Source organism: Centroberyx affinis, unplaced genomic scaffold, assembly GCF_046629955.1.
Source record: "Centroberyx affinis isolate AG114_WGS23_722 - 3 ecotype Tasmania unplaced genomic scaffold, CSIRO-AGI_Caff_v1 ptg001140l_1, whole genome shotgun sequence".
Taxonomy (NCBI): domain Eukaryota; kingdom Metazoa; phylum Chordata; class Actinopteri; order Beryciformes; family Berycidae; genus Centroberyx; species Centroberyx affinis.
Window position 1 is genome coordinate 548,628 of NW_027279676.1, and position 19,889 is coordinate 568,516.

The 19,889-nt window shown below is 41.9% G+C and overlaps 1 protein-coding gene across 1 annotated transcript in view; it reads left to right on the forward strand.

The window, feature by feature from the left end:
• The window catches only part of sgip1a (SH3GL interacting endocytic adaptor 1a), a 73,794-nt gene that overhangs the window by 33,292 nt on the left and 20,613 nt on the right, over positions 1-19,889 (forward strand). Inside the window, exons 3-14 of the mRNA XM_071524054.1 lie at positions 5,261-5,324; positions 6,324-6,348; positions 7,267-7,329; positions 8,118-8,161; positions 9,249-9,432; positions 12,032-12,040; positions 14,592-14,603; positions 16,553-16,577; positions 16,689-16,726; positions 18,478-18,485; positions 18,594-18,679; positions 19,407-19,487. Of these exons, the coding sequence (XP_071380155.1) occupies positions 5,261-5,324; positions 6,324-6,348; positions 7,267-7,329; positions 8,118-8,161; positions 9,249-9,432; positions 12,032-12,040; positions 14,592-14,603; positions 16,553-16,577; positions 16,689-16,726; positions 18,478-18,485; positions 18,594-18,679; positions 19,407-19,487 (639 nt within the window). The remainder of the gene's footprint in view (positions 1-5,260; positions 5,325-6,323; positions 6,349-7,266; positions 7,330-8,117; positions 8,162-9,248; positions 9,433-12,031; positions 12,041-14,591; positions 14,604-16,552; positions 16,578-16,688; positions 16,727-18,477; positions 18,486-18,593; positions 18,680-19,406; positions 19,488-19,889) is intronic.

The window sequence follows — 19,889 nt, forward strand, 5'->3', positions numbered from 1 at the left end:
TGTACTGGGCAACTCCCTGGTGTATATCTGCTTGTTTGTAGCCTTCCCTCCCCTCTCAAATCCTCCTCCAGGCTGATGCTGCCAGTAAGAGTGTGCTCCTCTTGGTCAACTTGATCTAATAATAGTAGAAAAGGTTTATTCTCAAAAGTGCCCTTGGTTTCAAGGTGGCTCCGCTTAGCACCAGCCTCTCCCTGCAGTTTGTAGGGTGATAATAACACACTCTCTGCTACTCAGGGTGGTGGAGTTTGTTTTCAGATCCTGGACCCTTTCTAAAGTTAGGTTTTCCTTGATTAGCCTGCACACTAGTAACCAAGATCTTTTTCAGTCAAGAGAAATATTATTTTGAAAATATTGCCCTTAAGAGCTACAGGAAGCCTGTAATAAAACGGCCCATAAAACAGAAAAACTATAAAGTAGGTATAATACCCTAGAGGAATATTGTTGCGACGCCATAAAAAAATACCACAAAGTATGCTACGGTCACTATGAACTCATTATTTAGTCCCACAGACACACTATAAATCTATAGAAATATTATAGTGATTTTTTTGTTTGGGTGGTTCCCGGGATGACCAGCCCCCGTCAACATAGCAGTCGTCCTGTTGTTCTTCAGGGTTGGAGATCTCCTTCGGCTTGTCCTGCAATTACATTACTGCATCTTTAGAAGAGACCGCTAATTATGTTAGCACTTCCGCTAGCATCCCTCCAAACGGAAGTCATTAAGTCATTAAACAGTGTGTACCGCACGCTCTGTTATTTCCCTGGCCGCTAATTAACCCCTGCCATACGCCTTCATGTGTTTTCAATTCCACGTCAACCAATTGGATTTAGGGCCCGACTCGGCTCTCGGCATGGGATGGCCATTTATTGCATTATTTTGAAATTCAGCTAAATGATTCTGTTTAATTTGTATTTGTTGGCTGTTATTCCCACCCACCACAGCTGAATGGAGAAAAAAAAGGCCTACGCTTCTACGAAAACAAGGAGTGCAGTTGAAGGGAACAGATCTGCCATAAGGCAACAAGGCAGGGTGCTGGGTCTATATGTGCTGCACCCAGCTCAGCAATACACCAGTGGTTGGTTAAACAGAAAAATATAGGCTGGAATTTAATCTGATGTAGTGGTGAATAAACTGGTCTGCCCTGACCGGGGTACAGCTGCCATAAACACACACACGCACAGGTACACAAACACACACACAATCCTCCTTCATTAGCGCAGCTGTAAAGCTGTCAGCTCGTACTTGGGGGCGATGCTGGATTTACAGGAGAGGAATGAAGGAAGCGATGGAGGGAGTAGTTATTCATTATTTAGATTGAGAGAAAATAGATATTTTTTATACAGATATGGGGAGGTGTGTGAGCATCTATAAAGTTTTACCTAGATTGTCACTTCTGACAGAGTGAGTGATGGCAAACGACACACACACACACACACATACAGCATGAAGCTCCAAACTTTCACTTGATGTTAAAAAAGGAGCTGCAGCACTGTCCTTATTTTTTAATCTTCAATCTTCTTTAGCCTTTATTTATTCAAGGAAAGTCAACTGAGCATGCATGTTCTGGGAAGTGTCCAATACAAGCACAGTCTTCTACTGGTGGCCACTGAGCCGCTCCAGTGGGCCATTCACTTGCCGCCTTGATAATAGTTGTTAAGGGAGGGGAGAGCGTCAGTCATTCACTTTCACCTCTTACAGTTTCCCAATTTATTGCTGATATTCCAAGTCTTCTGGAGAAACACACTGTACTGCAATGTGTGATAACGAGGTGGTTTGATATTCCATATGATGTGTTTTTCAGTTTTTCCAACACCCCTGATGTTGTTTTTGTAAACAGAAGCCTAAGAGAAGCCCTGGTTCTGCAAATAGCCTGCACCTTTGACATACGGATCAGGCCTTTTCTGAAGTATCAGCCATTAGCGTCACGTACATGTGGACTTGTGGTTCTCGTGTTAGGCTCACGGTTTGGATTTTTGGCAGCCTTGGATGTGTCCGTAAGCTGTCTGTCAGAGGCTTGAGGACTGCAGGTCTGCCAGGGACAAGAGCTAAGCCGCTGGCAAGACGCGGGTCCGTCTCAGCTGTCACTGGTGGCCTGGCTGAGTGGCGGAGGAGGAGCCTGGGTGTCCAGGACTGTAGAACCTTGAAACATTTCAATCCTGTGCTGAAATGTGAATAATAAAGTACTTAAAATATGTGTATGTGTGTGTATAGGGCTGGTCGATATATTGTTTAATAAATATTGTATGAATGTTCTGGCTGAGTAAAATGACCAATGATCATAACAAATTTAAAAAGATTTTTTTTAAAATGTCACATTATCGATATTGAGGTATTCAATATAAAATATTGGGATATTTGATTTTGTCAGTATCGCCCAGCCCTAGTGTGTATGCGTGTTTTTGGGTATTATTTTTAATTTATCAATTCCAGCATCTCCTGCTGTCACTGCGTCATATTCTGATCTCATTCACACCTGTGCTGCATGTTTGGTTTTTTGTCTGCTGTGAGTCATGGCCTTGGTAGATTTATGCAGAAGCAGGTGTTGCTGCCTGGCATCTGAGCACCTAGTGCCCATAAAGGACCGTCATCATGCGAACCTGTGTTTCATGACGTGTGTGTTTGTGTATATCATTGCGTACCTTGGTGCTAGGTGCGCTCTTTAAATGTGTATGCGGACGTGTGTGTATGCCTTTTGTGGTGCGTGTGTGTGCAACGGCAAGCCTTTGTGTGTGGGTGTGTGCCCTCTTGCTGTGTGTGTGTGTGTGTGTGTGAGCTTGTGTATGCTGTGCGTATGTGTCTGCCTTTCCACTGCAGTAGGTGATTCATATGAGCTGTGACAGCGGCCATTCATAGGATGCAAGGGTGGGATCAATGGGAGGGTATTTCTGGGTGAGACTCCCCATCGCTAGCAGGCTTCTCTGGATCGATTTCCCATTCGGGCTCCGCTCATGCTGACGCAGAGACTAGTATAGTAAAGAAAAATCTCTAGCCAAGAAAAAATAGACTATACACACTTCCCATGTAAGTACACCTCACATGCAGTGCACTTAACTGAACTCTTGACGTTCACTACTTGCGTCATTGACTTGCCATTTACTATTGCTCTCTGATCATTTTCTGTGTGATGTGTCTTCTTTATGGACTCTGCTCAGGGCCAGTAACAACTGAGTGCCCTTTTATAAACTCTGATACTAGAAATGCCATATATTCTAATTTTTACACACACACACACACAGCACACACACACTGCTGCATTGATTATTCATTTGCTTTGATGATGACGACATTTGTTTTTAATTCATGAGCGGAGTCACCGGTGTTGAATTTGAGCACCAGGCTCGAGCTAGGATCAAGATACCTTGTTTTTGTGTGTTTGTGTGTGTGTGTGGGTGTGTTTGTATAAGTGTGTGTGTCTGTGTGTGTGTGTGTGTGGGTGTGTTTTGGTGTGTGTGTGTGTGTGTCTGGGTGAAGGAGCATCAGGTTCCTGCTGCCAGGCTCTGTGTGTATGGGCGTGTGGGATGAGGAAGAGGTAGATGGTGTGATGAGTTAACAACCAGAGACACAAGAAAGAATGAGAGAGAAGGAATACTCCGAGAGGAAATGGAGGGTGATAACTGGGCTTTCATCTGGGGTAAGACTCGGTCCGGAGCATTTGAGATTAGTTTATTTAGCACAATTAAAAAAAATAAATAAAAAATGTAAAAGTAAGAAATATACATGAGAGGTGGAATACACCCCAGAGGGACTGTGATTGAACTTTCTCTAAAGGAAGAGGTAATTGGATATTAATTTTTTAAACATGAAGATATTCAGAGGATTCAGGAGAAATTAAACTAATGCTCTGTGAGTGTAATGAAAAAAGAAAAGGGAAAAAATTATGCAAAAATGAAGCAATAGATGAAAGAACTGATCCAGCAATGGATAATGTATGATTTACATTTTGTACAGTGCTATAGTTTAGTGCATTAATTTAATACAATGCTGTTTGAGTAGACATGTTTTTGATTTGGCTTTCTTTTAATCCAATTGATGGAAATTTCTGTTGGTAATCCAGTCTAAGGTAACCTGACCTTGGGTGATTTTGAAGAAGGCAGTGTGAAAGTTAGAAAAAGGCCTGGAACCATATTTGCGAATCTTTTTTAGAGGTGAAAACATTATAAGAAAATAGTCAGGAGCTTATTTTGTGATTGAAAAACATCCTGCCCACTTAACTCATTTGTGTGTTTGTTTTTACGTCCAAAGGGCTTATGTGAGCTCATTTTGCTATTGACACAAAGCTTGTTGCCTTAGAGGCAAATAATCAACTTTGTTTAGCTCACAGCTGATCTAAACTCTGTTTGAAAGTTGTTTTGTTCTGGCTCCTTTGAACTTGCGTGAGATGCATGGTAATTTCAGGAAAGTAATGTCAGATAGTTTTTTGTTAATATAAAGCTGCTTTATAATGGTGTTTGTCACTGCCTCAGTGTTCTGTTCAGGCATTTCACTTGACTGGTGGAGGTGCTCAGGACAATAATTACAATAAACAGACCTCCTCTGGTAACACTAATGCCATCTGGAGAGGGCTTAAGACCACCTTTTGAAAAGCAGCGGTCTAGAGGAATAGTTATAGCCTAATGGATGGTTATACACACTCTCACATTTGTTGCCTACGCATAGTTTTGTATTGCAGGACAGTGAGCAGCTCTACTGGAGCAGGTGGAGGTTCAGTACCTTGTTCAAGTACACATTGACAACAGCTATGAAGGGAAAGGAGAAAGGCCCAAGTCAGTCTGGCCGTCTTCCAGATTGTTTGTCTAACCAGTACATCAGCTCACCCACCTGTGTAACATGATAGATACAAGGGGTTTTGTGTGACCTCGGTTCCTCTGTGCTCCAAGTCTGCGTGGGGTTATTTCTGTTAAATGTTTGGCATATTGATTTCGACAGTGCTGATGGATGTTCCGATCAGAAACCATGCCTTGAGAATTGCAAGGCCCTCGATCCATCTGCAACGACCGTGAAGGCAGTTTTAGTACCGACAGAGAGTCTGTTTGCCTTCCTGCTGCAGTCAGTCACTCAATAATACATGAAAACCTCGCCTTTAATCCACTGGCTGATAGATCTGGCCCTCAGATGCTGGACAGCTGACCCCACCAAACCCCCCAACACACACACACACACACACACACACACACTCACACACACACACCAACCCCTGTAGTCATGCCTTTGGTGCTCCCTCACACAATATCTCACCTCTCCCCTCTGTTTTCTCCTCAGGATTGAAAAAACGTACCAGGAAGGCCTTCGGGATACGGAAGAAAGAGAAGGACAATGACTCCACGTAAGTCCTGCTCCTGGTTCCTGGTGTCTCATCCCAGCACAGGGCATCGTACTGGTTCAGCTGCTGAAAATATCCACAGCAAACACTGCGCAATGGAGCAGAGAGCAGACTGAAACCTCAGACAGAATCCAATGCCGTTATTTAAATAAGAATTAAGATACGATTTCTACCAGCAGACCATGCATGTACATTACAACAGAAAAACGGATTAGTACAAGTAAGAACAATTAAAGGATTAGTCTTAAGTACAGATCAAGTCCAATACAGGTTAGACTGCTTCCATTAACCATGCAAGAGTGAAGCAGTTGAGGTTAAGTCAGAATGAAGCCTCAGCTGATGACAGCGGACTTGGGATCCATTAATCCTGAATGGTGTCACTGCTGTTGCAGTTTGTTGTTATGGATCTGCATGCTACGGAGTGTAATATACTTGTTAGCTGACCATCTATAATGTACATGACCAAGTCTGTCACTTAGCAGAAATGCCATAAAATAATGCAAACACAACAGGATAAAGGAATAAAGGAAAAAAAATAAAGGAATAGAGGAAAGGATTAGATTTTAATTTGGTGTAATTCTGCAACATGTGGTCTTTTTTATTTGTATTTTTCTGTGACCAATATAAGGTCAACCTGCTGAATCTTTGTGAGCATGATACTTCTCCATGAGTGTTCAGCCTGTTTGAAATTGGGACTGAGATACCAAAGGCATAAATGGTTTGGGTGCAGTTACAGTGATGTCTGTGGGTGTTTTGATTCATGAGTGAATGAATGTGTGGGTACATGTGTGTGAGTTTGGTTGTGTGTAAGGGTTTTCCATGAATACCCCTTTTGACTGTTCTCAGCGAGGATTTCTGCTTCGCTATAATTAGCGAAGCACTTCAGTTGGAAGTGAAGAGCTCGCATGTTAAGTAACTTTCAAGATCCTTACTCTTTCTTGTTTTGTTCCCTCTCTCCCCTCTCTGCCTCTGCTTCTTTCTTCCCTACTTGAACTCTCACAGGGGGTCCCCAGACAGAGATGGGGGTGTAAGTATAGAATATTTAACATATTTAATATTTATGAGCTGGTTCATTCACCTGTGAAATAGTCCTCAATCTATATAGTGCATTGTTATTGGAAGAAATCAACTAAGTGTATTTAAAGGAGTCTTTGCACTGATGGATAGATTGATGAATTGAATGATAGTCCATTTTCATTTTCTATGTTCTTTTCACCTGCCAGGATCCCCAAGAGGCTGAATCGGTACTGAACACTAGTCAAGTCCTCCTGTAGAGTAGACTAACCCCTACAATAGTATAGCAGTGTGTAGAGCTTAGAGTGGACACTCACAACACAATAGGTTCTCAAACTCATCAGTCACCATTGTTGCTGCTTCGGCTGTATTCTCATTAGCAATTTCCCTCAGAAAGCTTGTGGAAAGAAATTGGTGCAAAAGATATTCCCCGGAGTCCTTTGTTTGTTTTGGGTAGCATAAAGAGACCTAAATCTGAAGATATGTACAGCATAGCCACCCTTGGACTATTTGCAGCACGTTGAATAATAATAATAATCATCATCATCATCAGGAGATCATTAGTAACAGACTGGAATCTTTCTTGAAATAGGTTTCTAGTTAGTAAGGACTGATGGATCAAGGGAGGGAGAGGCTGCTTGCCATCTTGAAATAGTCAGGAATGCAACCAGAACAAAATGATTGAAAATAGAGAACATATTTGCACCTGTAGACACCATATCCAAAGTAAGGGACTGGAGGACAATCTCCTGTGACACAGTATCTGAGGTACACAGGAGCAAGGTATTTAGGGTAGAATTAGCTGCACCGTAGTTCCATTCTAGCTAACAGAGTAGAGACTCTTCCCCTGGTAGCACAGTAGTGCAACATGTGTACTGTATACCTTTACTGTTTGCTGTGATATGACATTGTGCTGTCTTCCTATTCTCAGTCTCAGAGGAAGACCAACGGGGCTCCCAATGGCTTCTATGGAGAGATTGACTGGGACAGATATGTAAGTAAAACCCCAAGTCTAGGATAGATATGTTATCTGTGAGTTCACCCGGCACCTACTCACCTTTTCTGTTTTCATGCTATTTTTAATGCCACCGCTTTGTTTACATTTGCATTGAATGAGCCATTTACTACCTTCACTATAATCTTCTCCTGCAGCCAGTAGTATTGATCCATATCATGGCAAAATCAATATGCTATTGACAAATTTGTAGACATAACAGGTTAAGAGGGGGTTGTGGATGGTAAATCGAGTAGATGGATTTTATTTTTTTGGTCATTTGCTGTGTAGCTATAGCTGTATTTACTTGTAGCTGGTTAAACTATGAGCATGACATTTTGATGAGCCTTGATCTATTGCAGCTGTATCATTATAGATCCACATCATCGCTTAGTCAATATGCTTTCGACAAACTCACAGAAAATGCCGGCCGAAAAGGTTATGTGTCATTAAGCAGGGAACTTAGCAGTTGTTGTGATCGGAGGCTAATCAGTGTTGGTTATCCTCTGAGCATGCCATTGTTAATTGAATTGAAACAGAAACCATATACGCTACATTATATAGTTCCCTGTCAGCAGTTTTCTATCAGCATATCTCCCAGAACACCCAGTCCAGACTAGATGGAAACACAAAGCAGATTAATGGAGCTGCAGCACTCTTTGTAACAATTGCTTTTTCTCTGCTAGCATTAGATTGTCGCACCACTAATCTCACAGCAATATATTACTGAGCACAGCATGCAGAGGCCATTTTATCTGGTTTACATTGACCGACTGTATGTGTTTCAGAACTCTCCTGAAGTGGATGAAGAGGGCTACAGCATCAGACCTGATGACGAGACAGAAGGGGGAGATATCCTTACCAGGGCTTGATTTGTACTGGGCTACCTTGACGTTATGAATTTTAGTCTATTATTTTTCTTTGCCAGGTTCCTAAATTTGAAAATAATTTAATAGTTTAATTTGTGCCTCAGCCTACCTAAAAATGCATTGTTAGTTAGTATTCCTCTTTCAGTGTATTCAATTTGTTTATATTGACAAGGAAGGTCAGTTTCTTTTTTTGAATTGAATAGTTAATCTCAGTTACGTGGGATGCATTTCATCCCCTCTCCTCCCCCCTCAAATCCTGCTATGGCTGCCATCACCGTCAAAACATATCTATAATCACATCTATAATAAAGTCCCTTTCAACACAATCAATGCACAAATCTATACATCAATACAAAAATTAATACCAATGAAATCAAAACAAGATTACTTGACATGCAGTGATAAATGTATAGTGCTTTAACTGCTAAACAAAGTGTAACCACATACAATTAACACAGATCTAAATAAAGGTAACAAGGCACAATGTATAATACTCTCATAAAAGCATGTGAGTCACACAGTCGACTCACCAGACGTGCACAGCAGCTCTTAGAGAGGTGGTTGAGAAAAGCTCCATAGCCTCTCTAGTCTAAAGTGTGAAAATATCCCTCTAATCAATACCCTGTTACCTCAGACCATCAGCTAGTATTGAGCGGAAGTGATGCTCTATTGTCTCTCCACTTACTGTTTGTTATAAGGGTGAAATGATGTTCATCCCACTGCAATTACCTCCTGATAGACTGACCGCAGGCTGAAAATGTGGACTGATTTAGACAGACACAGACTCATACATTATTCCCTGTTTTCTTTTCTTTTTATCTGTAGTGGTGGCAGTCCCCAAACTTAACTCTATATTACTGTATGATAAAAGTGATAATTCTAAACACTGGCCTCCTACTTCATTGTGTTATAGAGAATGACTTAACTAAAAAACTGCTCATTTCTTTAAAGCCTCACTTACATTTAACCTCAAACCATTTCTAGCTTGTATACCCAAAATGTCAAATAAATAGTGAAATGTGGAACCTTTGCTGTCCTTAACACCCGGTTACCTCCTGGCGCCAAAACAAAGTCCCACTTCTTCTCCTCTGACGAGTCGGAAGAGGACGAGGACCACCGGAAAAGGTTCAAAATCAAGATCAAGCCGTTGCCGTCAGATTGCACGGCGGCAGTTCCCTCGGTAGACGAACTGAAAGCCTCCATAGGCAACATAGCTCTCTCCCCGTCTCCTCTGGTGAGTAGCTCTGACGCTGCCGTTTGTGCAGTTATGACGTGTGTGGTGTGTGTGTGTGTGGTGTGTGTGTGCAGTATGTACTGTAATGTTTACATGTCATCTTGCATAAATGAATGTGGCTAATATTGCTCCCTATACTCTCTGAAGATTGTTTTTCCCAAAGCAGCTTGTCTTGAAGCATTTGCGCATGCTGTGCCCCCGTTGCGCCTGCTATGGAGTGTTTACAGAGCCCATCCCATCTCTATCCACAATCCATATCCTCTATCCCAGTGATTTCTTTAACGATTGGTGGGGAAATGGGTCGGCGACTTGCTTTTTGGTGGGTCTCCACATGACGACACAACTAGTTTGATTTAATGAGCCAGCTTGCCACAGCAAGATTAAATGTCTCCAGTTTGGATCCTAGACTGAAATAAGAATCCATATCCATTTAGTGAGAGTAGGTCAGCTGATTGCGCCATGGTTTGAATGCCATCTACTTAATTTGTGATGCCTGTGATACTCGGGCAATGCTGGCAGGGACTTCCACTCTGACCTCAGTGCTCTCCCGTTTAGTTCGGTGTACTTTAACACAAGGCAGATGTCCCACCGCAACCGAAACCATCTGACAACGCATCGCTGCCAAATAGCAGGGTGTGATGCTCTTGTTTGAAGTGACGCGGTTCAGCTGATAAGTTGAAGATGAGAAGAAGACGGATTAAAACACACATCCCCTTTAGAAAGCCTCTAATTAGCAGCAGATTAGTAGATTTTTGGTATGTCAGCCACAAGCTACTTCAGAATAGGCTTTGGCCTCCCCTGCCTTTCCAACTGTTACCCATAATGTGTACCATTCTGCAGTGGGGACAGTTAGCTTGGGTGTCAGCCTTGAATAATTCAGGTAGGAAAGTGGGCACAGTGAACCTATGTGTTAGCCTGCTGTACAGTGAGACTGTCTGTGGTCATATGAGCCTCAGGACTTAATAATTCATCCAGCCTCGGTATGGTCACCTGCTAAACTTGCTAACCTGATCAGGTGTTCAGTGCTTTTGATGTGACAAATGATTGTGTGTGTTGGGATGTGTGTGTGTGTGTGTGTGTGTGTGTGTGTGTGTGTAGTTCTTATGGACAGAGTTGATGATGTCGATAGGGAGACATTGATTGATTGCCATCTAGAGGCTTGTTGTTCACAAAGCCAGCACAAGTATGACAGAATAGGATTCAGATAGCAGATTTTTATTTTCAAAAATGAATGTCCTAGATAAAGTAGCTTTGATTTTTTTGGGGTTATATTATTGGCTGTTGTGGTGTTATAGTGGTGACCAGGGCTTGTATGATTTTTTTTTATCTTACAACAGGAGAGGTGATCCGAGATAATTGTTTCTCTAACGTCATAGTGAAATTCACATAGTGCGGTGAAATGACCTGCACATTAACCAAGATCACCACTCTGACTCTTAGACCCATACACTGCATGAGGCCCAGCTCTTTTAGCCAGGGTGCCAGCCTACAGTATAATCTACAGTGTGTTTTAGCACTCTGGACAGCCTGTTACGGCTTGTTTGGTAACTTAATGAAGAAGCAAATTGGCATCTTTTATTGTGGATTCATCATGGAGTTTTTTTGCCAAGCAGTGCCTTTCTCTGTAGCTCACCTCTACCAGTTCCAATTAGCATCTGCATTCAGCTATCAAGCACCCAAGTTTGCTTGGACAGAATTCAGGAACTCCAGCTTTTCCCTCACACATAAATTACATGAGTCACGTGGTCGTCCCTGGGCCCTGGCAACACTAGGTAACCTTGGCTATGGACTGACTGTAAAATGGTCTGCTGAAAAGAGGGACAGAGGCCAAATGTTAACAGGCCTCCACATGCAAACACTGCTTCTTTCCACTTTTTACTAGTTTTCCCTTTACCTTGAACTAATCTGCTAAAAAAATTCCATCCTCAAAACAAGACTTACACTTGAGAGGAGCCCACAGCCAGTCGAGTATCATTGAGGTTCCCATCACTAATCACTGAGTGGCTCTACACGCCATTATCTGATTATTATGAGAGTTCTGTTTTTGAATTTCTGCATGTAAACACAACATCCCATTTGCAAAATCTTGACAAGCTCTTATCCCAATTATGAGGAACCTGAATAACATACAAAAAATATGCAGGTATTATCTTGGATGCTGAGGTACATGGATACACAACATTTACTTTTACTTTTAGCAGTCTGCATAATCTCAGTTTCCATGGTAATATTTGGCATATTCTTCATGTATTATTCATGTGAGCATGTCTAGTGAGTGGGATATGAAGATGCATGTTAACAGCTTATTTCACATAAAGTCTTGGTGTTGTCCAGAATACAGTGTGCATGTAAACACGCTCAGTATAACTCTATGAATGGATTGGTGGAGGGATGAATCGACTGTTTTATCTGTCTGTGTTGATTATTAGAATTAACTTGGATAACTATATGCATTGTACACACACGCTTTGCTTTGAATTGCCCATGGTAATAATAATATGCCCTCTACTTTTCTTCCTCTTCCACCCATCTCTGCCTTTTTATCTCTTTCTCTCGTCTCTCTTTCTTTTGCTACCTCTAATGATGCTAACCTCTGTAGAGGAGTCCGGTAAGACTTTTGTTTGCATGCTCTTATGTTTGTCTTTTTTTTCTGTTGCTTGAATCTTACTCTTTCACCCTTTCTCTATCTGTGAACTTACTGCTTGGTTATACATGCTTTTTATCATAAAACTGGATATCAAACAGAATTTTCTGGTCTACATTTACTGTTCGCCTTATTATTGGTTCAAAATTTGTGGTGTGTTGTGTTGATATCATTGCTTTTTTGTAATACCCATTAGTGTGTCCTCCTACCCTTTTGGTGTGAGTCTGTTTCTTTGTGTTATTATGTGTGGGTATGTGCATGTGTGAGACTGTTCAGCATTTTAGTGGCACATGTGTGTAGATCTGTGCGCCTTGGTACTTGGAGTACAGGAGTGCTGTGTTTTAAGTTGTTTCCGCTGACTAAGCCCTCTTAAATCTGATTTTAATTGGTTCTGGACCCTTTAGCTTCCTGTTCCTCAGCTTAAATAATAGGGCTACTAGCAATAGAGGAAACCAGGGAAAGGTCAGAGATGGAGTTAAAATGAAATCTTGAAAAAAACAGGAGAGATCTACAAGAGACATTATATCAGCTCCCACTCCTTAATGTCCTCCAACATTTTACCCAGAAAGACTTCATTTTGAAAATATGCATATTACTTTGCTGATAAAGCCAGCCACACAGAAGCCAGGTCTCCATGGGGAATCGCCCCAAGTGAGTCAGTCACTTTACAGGCTGCTCTGGACCCCAGATTCAGTGAGTCACTGTCCAGACAACGTCCCTCAGAGTCAGAAAAGGTTTCATGACCCTGGCATAAAAAATAAAGAAAAAAAGATGAAATGTCACAAATGAATGGGTGTCAGTAGAAACATGAGGTAGTTTTCCCTTAGTACACCTGTAGATGGGACCATTCATGCTGATTGTGCTCACCACAAACTTAAATCTCAGCTAAAAAGTCATTTATGAGAAATTAAGAAAACTGGTTGATTTTCCCGTTTATTTTCCTGGATCTTTGGCATTTTACATCACACTAATTTGTCTTTGTGCCAGGCATGAAACATACTGTATTTTAAACATGGGAGAATACATCAGCTGTCGGTTACAGTAAGAAAGGAGTTACAAGGTTTCTGTAGGGCACAGAGGTTATCTCATCATTATCTAATCAACTCATTATTTGAGTGTCTGGCACAGACCTGTAGTCCAGCAATGGTAATAACAATAACAAAAGAATCCAGGTCATTAGCATGGGTAGAGTAAGTTACTGTTATGCCTCCTGAGATCGCAGTAGTTCATTATGGAATCAGGGAAGAAGGTTTAATGATGTCCGAGAGCCATTGCAGGATGAAGCAAAGATTGCACTCTTAGAGGGGAAATGAAGATTTAACCAATCAAACCACCCCATTAAATTTAAAGATCTAGGACAGATCTTAGATCATCAGAGTCTTTCTTGGAGCATATTGAAAATTTTGCTGGGGTGGCAAATTAGGTGCCCTATATTTCTTTCCACACTGTGTATATTGAAACCCTGTTCAAATGAGCACTGTACCATCAGAGTTAGTCCCTGACACAGGTCAAAATGTCACAGTCTGAGTCTGGCCACTTCCTTGTGTTCTTCCTGATTACATGCAGCAGGCAGACAGTGATTGCCGATGACATACGCTGCTGCACACGCGTTGCTGCGCCAGTGCATCCAATGGAATTAATCCTTTCACTAGCATGCCCCGCCCTCCTGTTACATCACTTTAATCACTCATGGCTCACTGCACAACTGGAACAAATGCAGGAAGGAGGGATGGAGGGAGAGAGGGATGATGCAAGGTGGGTGTGACGTAGGCAGATGGAGAGAATTCCAGCAGAAATGGAGGGACCGAGGGGCGGAAGGGAGGGGCAAATGAAAGGAAACTCAAAAGGCATAAATGGTAGAAATTGTGAACAAAAAAAAAAAGATGAAATGAGGGGATGGATGGTCAATGGTGGGAGATGAGGATGAGGGGAGGAAGAGGAGACGATAGGAGGAGTTTGAGGAGAGGGACGAGAGCGAAGCAGCACCACAGGATATTTTGAATGATGTCCAGTCACAGCAGGTTCACAGATGACATCAGAGAATTGGGCCAATATCCTCAATTGTCTGGGGGCTTTGAATAGCCATGCTTTGTTTCTCAACACGCACAGAAATACACCCACATATTTACGGATATGTGGACACACACACACACACACAAATATACGTGTGAATAATAATCCCCGGCTCTTCTCTGCTCCCCGCTTAATCATACAGGATTTATCCACCTATAAGCATTTATACTCAGAACTAATGCCATAATATTAGGCTACTTAAAATGCGTAGGCTGTATTAGTTATTTATCATAGATGAACACATGAAAGCTCTCTTTAAACCACAGGAGGAGGACTGTATTATCACTACCAGACAGTGTTAGCGATACATACCAGCAGTGAGACTAGCCGCTCCTTGTTCTTCCTCCTGCTGTCAGTCTCCAGATGCATATGAATGTCTACTTTACTGATTTGTCACTCTCTGACCAGGTGTCTCTTCTCTCTTCCTTTTTGCTGGTCACAGAGACGTAGCCCGGTAAGTGTCCTTTTCCTCCGTCTCCCTGGGGTCGGGGGGTAAAATATGTCACATGCTCTTTGTCCCTTTTTTGCTTTTCACCTCTGTGGAGGCAGGTGTAGTAGAGGGAAGATACAGTAGGTGGGTTCAGTGGCTCAAGTGAAGGTCAAAATTTAGTTTATACACCGTTATCTAATTTTCTGGGGTCTCCAGACTCGGAAATGAATATCCAAGATTTCTATGTGGAATGAAACATGTTTTTTTGACTCTATATAGATCAACAAGCAAGATTACTAGTATGCTTGTGTTCTTGTTTTTGAATCTTGATTGGCTTCAGCGTGGTTTCTGTGGTGGCAGTAAATTTACACTTTTAACAGCTGGGCCCCTTTGATGTCTTCCTTCAGCCACTCCCCTTCGTGTCTCCTCTCTCTCTCTTCCCCTCCCTCCTCTCTGTCCTTCTCTGGCTTCTGCCTTCCTTGGCCTGTCATGTCTTTGATGGTGAACTTGTACATACACTCACACAGTGTGTTTAAGAGAGCTGATAATATGTGTTGTTGCCTCACTAACAACAAAATCCTTTTCTCTTTTACCTTTCTCTTTCACTCTATCTCACTGTAACACAGAGTGTATTACCTGGGTTAGCTTGATGCTTCAAGAGCATCTGAAGGCTGTCTAGTGTTTTTCCTGTGACCCCTACATCCTGCTTACACCACACTTAGCTTATTTCAGACAGCAGCAATTTACCTAGTTGCCAGTCTGCCATTTTCTATCCTGCCACTATGTTGTTGTTATTGAGCATGAGCAGTGCCTTGGGAGATATTACTGGAACAGTACTCAGTTCAGACTGTGGCCCTAATGACAGAAAAATAGATTTTTTTGTAAAACAAAACTAAATAGTCCCTTTACCATCTGATGCCTCACAACTCTATAACCATCCATTGTATTTGCATGACGTCATATCAGTCACTAGGTCATATTGTTTAGCATAGTTGCTAAAAACAGCATTTTTAGCAACTATGCAACTTTAGCTATTGCTAGCTAGCGATCAGATAAAAGTTATAGTATGCTGTGTTATACGTGGATGCAGTAACAACAGCAATAAAAAGGCCAGGGTTAGTTTTTGCAGCATCCCAGCTGTCAGGACACATGAACACCACCAGGGAAACACATTTGTTACGGAGTACACTTTTTGAAACTTCAGTAATGTTGACCTGTCTTTACTTGGACTACTTTTGTAGGTCGTGTAAGGATGTAGATCTCCAGTTAACCCAATATTGTCGTCAAAATGTTCAACGAATCGCAAAACATCACTCATACAAAAACAATTTTTCATAAAGCTGTCACTAAAATGCCCGTATCCATTGTGAATATCAGAGAAAAAAAGTGAATTCAGAGCAGAAATGCAGCTGCCAGAGGTTTTTTTCTGCAATATTTAGCTCCGAAGGACAAAATCAGGTCACCAACATTGTAGCTAGTGTATAGTAACTACTTTAAAATTTCAAAAGAGAGAAGCAACCGTTCCCATGCTGTCAGTGTATCTGTGTGTGTAAGTCATGCCCGCTGCTGTGTAGCTGGTAGCTAAGCAGGAAGCTCCACTGGTCTCATCTGATTAAGTCATCCTGAGGCTAGAGCTCCTCTCCTGACCTTCACTACTGGACAAACTACGTCATTGTTCTGTTAAAACCACATAGCTTTTTCACAATTAAATGAAAATTTGATGGCCATTCATTTTTGACATTTTACAATGCATTTCCAATGAATGTTGGGCTTGATCCTACAGTCTTAAAAGCTGCTATAGGGGACAGTGTCAGATGTGAATTTTAGTAATAAATAAGTAGAAGGCAGAATTGATGCTTTTCGCACAACATTGTACACGTGGTGGTGATTTATCACTTTCACTCTTTGCTATTCACATTCTGAGTGTTTTTCTCTTTGGGTCTTTACATTTCAATATCATTTTCTTGTTACAGGGTGTGATGAAAAGGAATACCTCCAGTGAGTATCGAAGATATATTTTGTTGCTGCACCTTATTTTTAATGATGGTGAACTAGTACAAAGTGGTGCAAGCGGCAGGTGAAGTGAACAGCTTTAATTTGTGTTTCCAGGTGAAGAGATCGCTAGACCGAGACGCTCTGTACCCGCTGTGGCCCCCACACCAGCCCCAGCACCCCAAGCCCCCAGGTGTGTGTTTCATGTTGGAAGTGATTTTTTTTTCCAGAGGCCTTTCACTAGTTCCAGTATCTGCTGTTTGAGAAACTCTGAATGTTTTAGCTCTATTTGTGCCATAAAGCAATTATAGTAATCACACTTTTAATCTCACAATTAATGTGGTAATGATTTATTGATGTTAAAATGCTACACATAGCACCCTTAAATTCAGTAAGTACGTTTTCTTATTAACATTAAGAATTCAAAATGAAATGCTATTATGACAGAACATTCCTATATGGAAATCATTGAGGATGAAAGCACTGTCATCAGCAACTGGATGACAGTTGGATTTACATTTTGAATTGACTGGGTGCATCAAGTGTCAGTGTCCCGGTTTGAGCTCATTACCTGTCACACAGTGCAACACATCAGCATCAGCTCTTGCCTTTTTTTGGCCAGCCTATCCAACCATGATGCATTCTGCCATGTGCAGATGGGCTGTGGGACTAATGGCATCAGTCCAATAGGCCAACATCTTTATTCACCTGCCTCATTCAGTCAGCTGAAGATTTTCTCAAAGATTTTAAAATTTTCCCTTTCCCCTGAAAACTTTCCCCTTTCCACATTGTTACAATATTCTTGGTCATTTCACCAGCATCCCATGTTAGTCCTGGTTCAGTGATGCATGTGATTTAAGAATTTAAACTTCCATTGTAGCTGTATGGCTTGGCTTCTTTGAGTCTGGACCCAAACTGGGTTGTGGGCTTACTGTTGGTCGATCTCCACATGACAATAGTAGTGATAGATTCATGAGCCTGATCCCATGTCAACAAACTGAATTACTTCTTTGGGTCCTAGGCCAAAAAGGTTCAAGAATCCTGGGTGTATGGGAACCTTTGATTAAAACAACAAACTTTCAGACAATAGACAATTGATGGTTTCCTAACAACTTAAGCACCGTGTCAGACTAAATGTTTTACAGATAATCTCCTTACCGAAACACCACTATCGCTTTTTCTCAGAGGTTATCAAAAATAGTTTGTCAAGAGGGCAACTTTATGCTTAATACGTTCAAGGAATCTACAATAACTCTCACTGTGTTTATCCACCCTAAAGGCCCATTCACATCTAGAGTGATGACTATGAAGATGACTATAAACTATAAAAAAAAAAAAAATTTAATCATTTAATAGAATGTCTGTGTTTCCACTACAACGATGCCTATAAAAACATCCAAAACTATAACTATGTTTTTCTGAAAAATACCATTAGTAGGACAGCTAAAAAATACACAGTGTTTTCTGTTTTTAACTGAAACTTTTGCTTTTGTCTGGCTACTGTCAAGAGATTTTGGATGCGGGGTAAATGTAATTTCTCAGTTTCCACTTCAGGAGTTTTGGGCCACCACAGCGAGAATATTGCCACCACTGCTTGAAAAAAATCTTAGCATACTTCCATTTCCCCCCAAAGTACAAACAAAGATAGTACTGAAACTGAACTGAAACTATGGTTATGGTTATGCGTGGCATTTCAGTGCAATCTGATTCTAAAGATCAGTTCGCTGTGGATATATTTATTTAATATTTGTCTGCGTTACTATTTCCTGCTCTCACTCTCTGTCACATTACTGTATACACATTGTGGCTGGATTACCTGCAGTCTGCATAGTTTTCTGATCACAATGAGAGCCTGACCACTTCCATCTTGAAGATCTGATAGAAATGAACGCATTTTTGCGACCAGCCAGACCTGTCACTCGATGCATCCTGATAAAAGTTGCATTAAAATGACACAGCCTAAAATGAACCAACTGCATTTTAATAAAGCTCCTTTTCATATCTTTGTCTCCTCTGTCGCAGCAGTCAGCAAGCACCAGTCCCTGAAGACGCCACAGCCTTATTTGGGCCTCCGCTGGAAACAGCGTTTGGAGAACAGAAAACTGAAGGTAACTCTTTTCTTTAATTTGAGATATACAGCCACTCGGTCTCTATATGTGTGCAGAGGGAAACAAATTATTCTTCCCTCTGCATGTATTTCCTTAACGTTCTGTTTCTGTCTTTGCGTGAGCGTCTCTGTCTGTCTGTATGTGTGTTGACAATTTATACCAGTGTTTTTTTGTGTCAAGATGTATGAGCAATGTAATGAAAAAGGCCTGCTGAACACGTTATGACACTTACTGTCTCTCTAAGGCTGCCAGCTAAGCCTGCTTGGCTGTCATAGCAGATACCTTCTCTTCTCTCTCTCTGTCTCTCTCTCTCTCTCTCTCTCTCTCTCTCTCTCTCTCTCTGTCTCTCCCCTTGTGCTAACATCAGTATCCTTCCTTCAGGCTCACTCTGCACTTGTCGATTCACTCCATCTGTCTTTGCCAAGGTTAAAGTTCAGACTGGCGCCAGGACTTCCATTTTGGTGCTCAGCGGTGCTTGTTAACATGTAGATTTCTGCCCTCACCCACTCTCCTCCAGTCCTGTAGGATTTATTGATGCGGGCTGGGGGAAGAGCCTCTCAGCTGTTACGCAACTGCCTTTTGCAGCATCACTAACATCAACACAGCACAAATTCCCTTTTTTATACAGTCATTCAGACAAATAAATATAGGATGAGAAAACGCTGCAGGATAATGACGTGTTTTAGTGATGATGCCACCTCTATGTTCTGTCCCCTCCTGAACCTAGTGGTTCTGTCTGGGTCCGATGTGTGGGGGGCTCCTGAGTCAGAACCAGAGTCCACTTTGACAAGACCCTTCCCCACCGGAAGTAAGTTGTACTTTTCCCCCGCTAACTGTGCTGCACCTCCTCCTCTCCCTGGAATGACTGCACGGACCCATCCACTCACCTCATGAATCCCCCCCATCAGCCGACTAACGAGTGGACCGGCACGCTGAGCTGGGGGAGAGAGAGGGACTGTGAACGAGTGTGGCAGTAACACTCTCCCTCTCTTTCCATACAGCCAACGCTAACCTCCTTCATTTCATTAGTCATTTCACAGACGGATGATTCAATGTTGGTCGTGGCTTATTGGATTGGAGAGGCTCAATACTTGGACTCCCTCACCACCTCCTCTGCCTCCTCCCCACATTTGGCATGGTGGTGAATGTACTGTGTCGCATGGTTGCTGGTTTGTTGGATTGCCCCTCCCCCTCCCCGAGTTGATGTGGT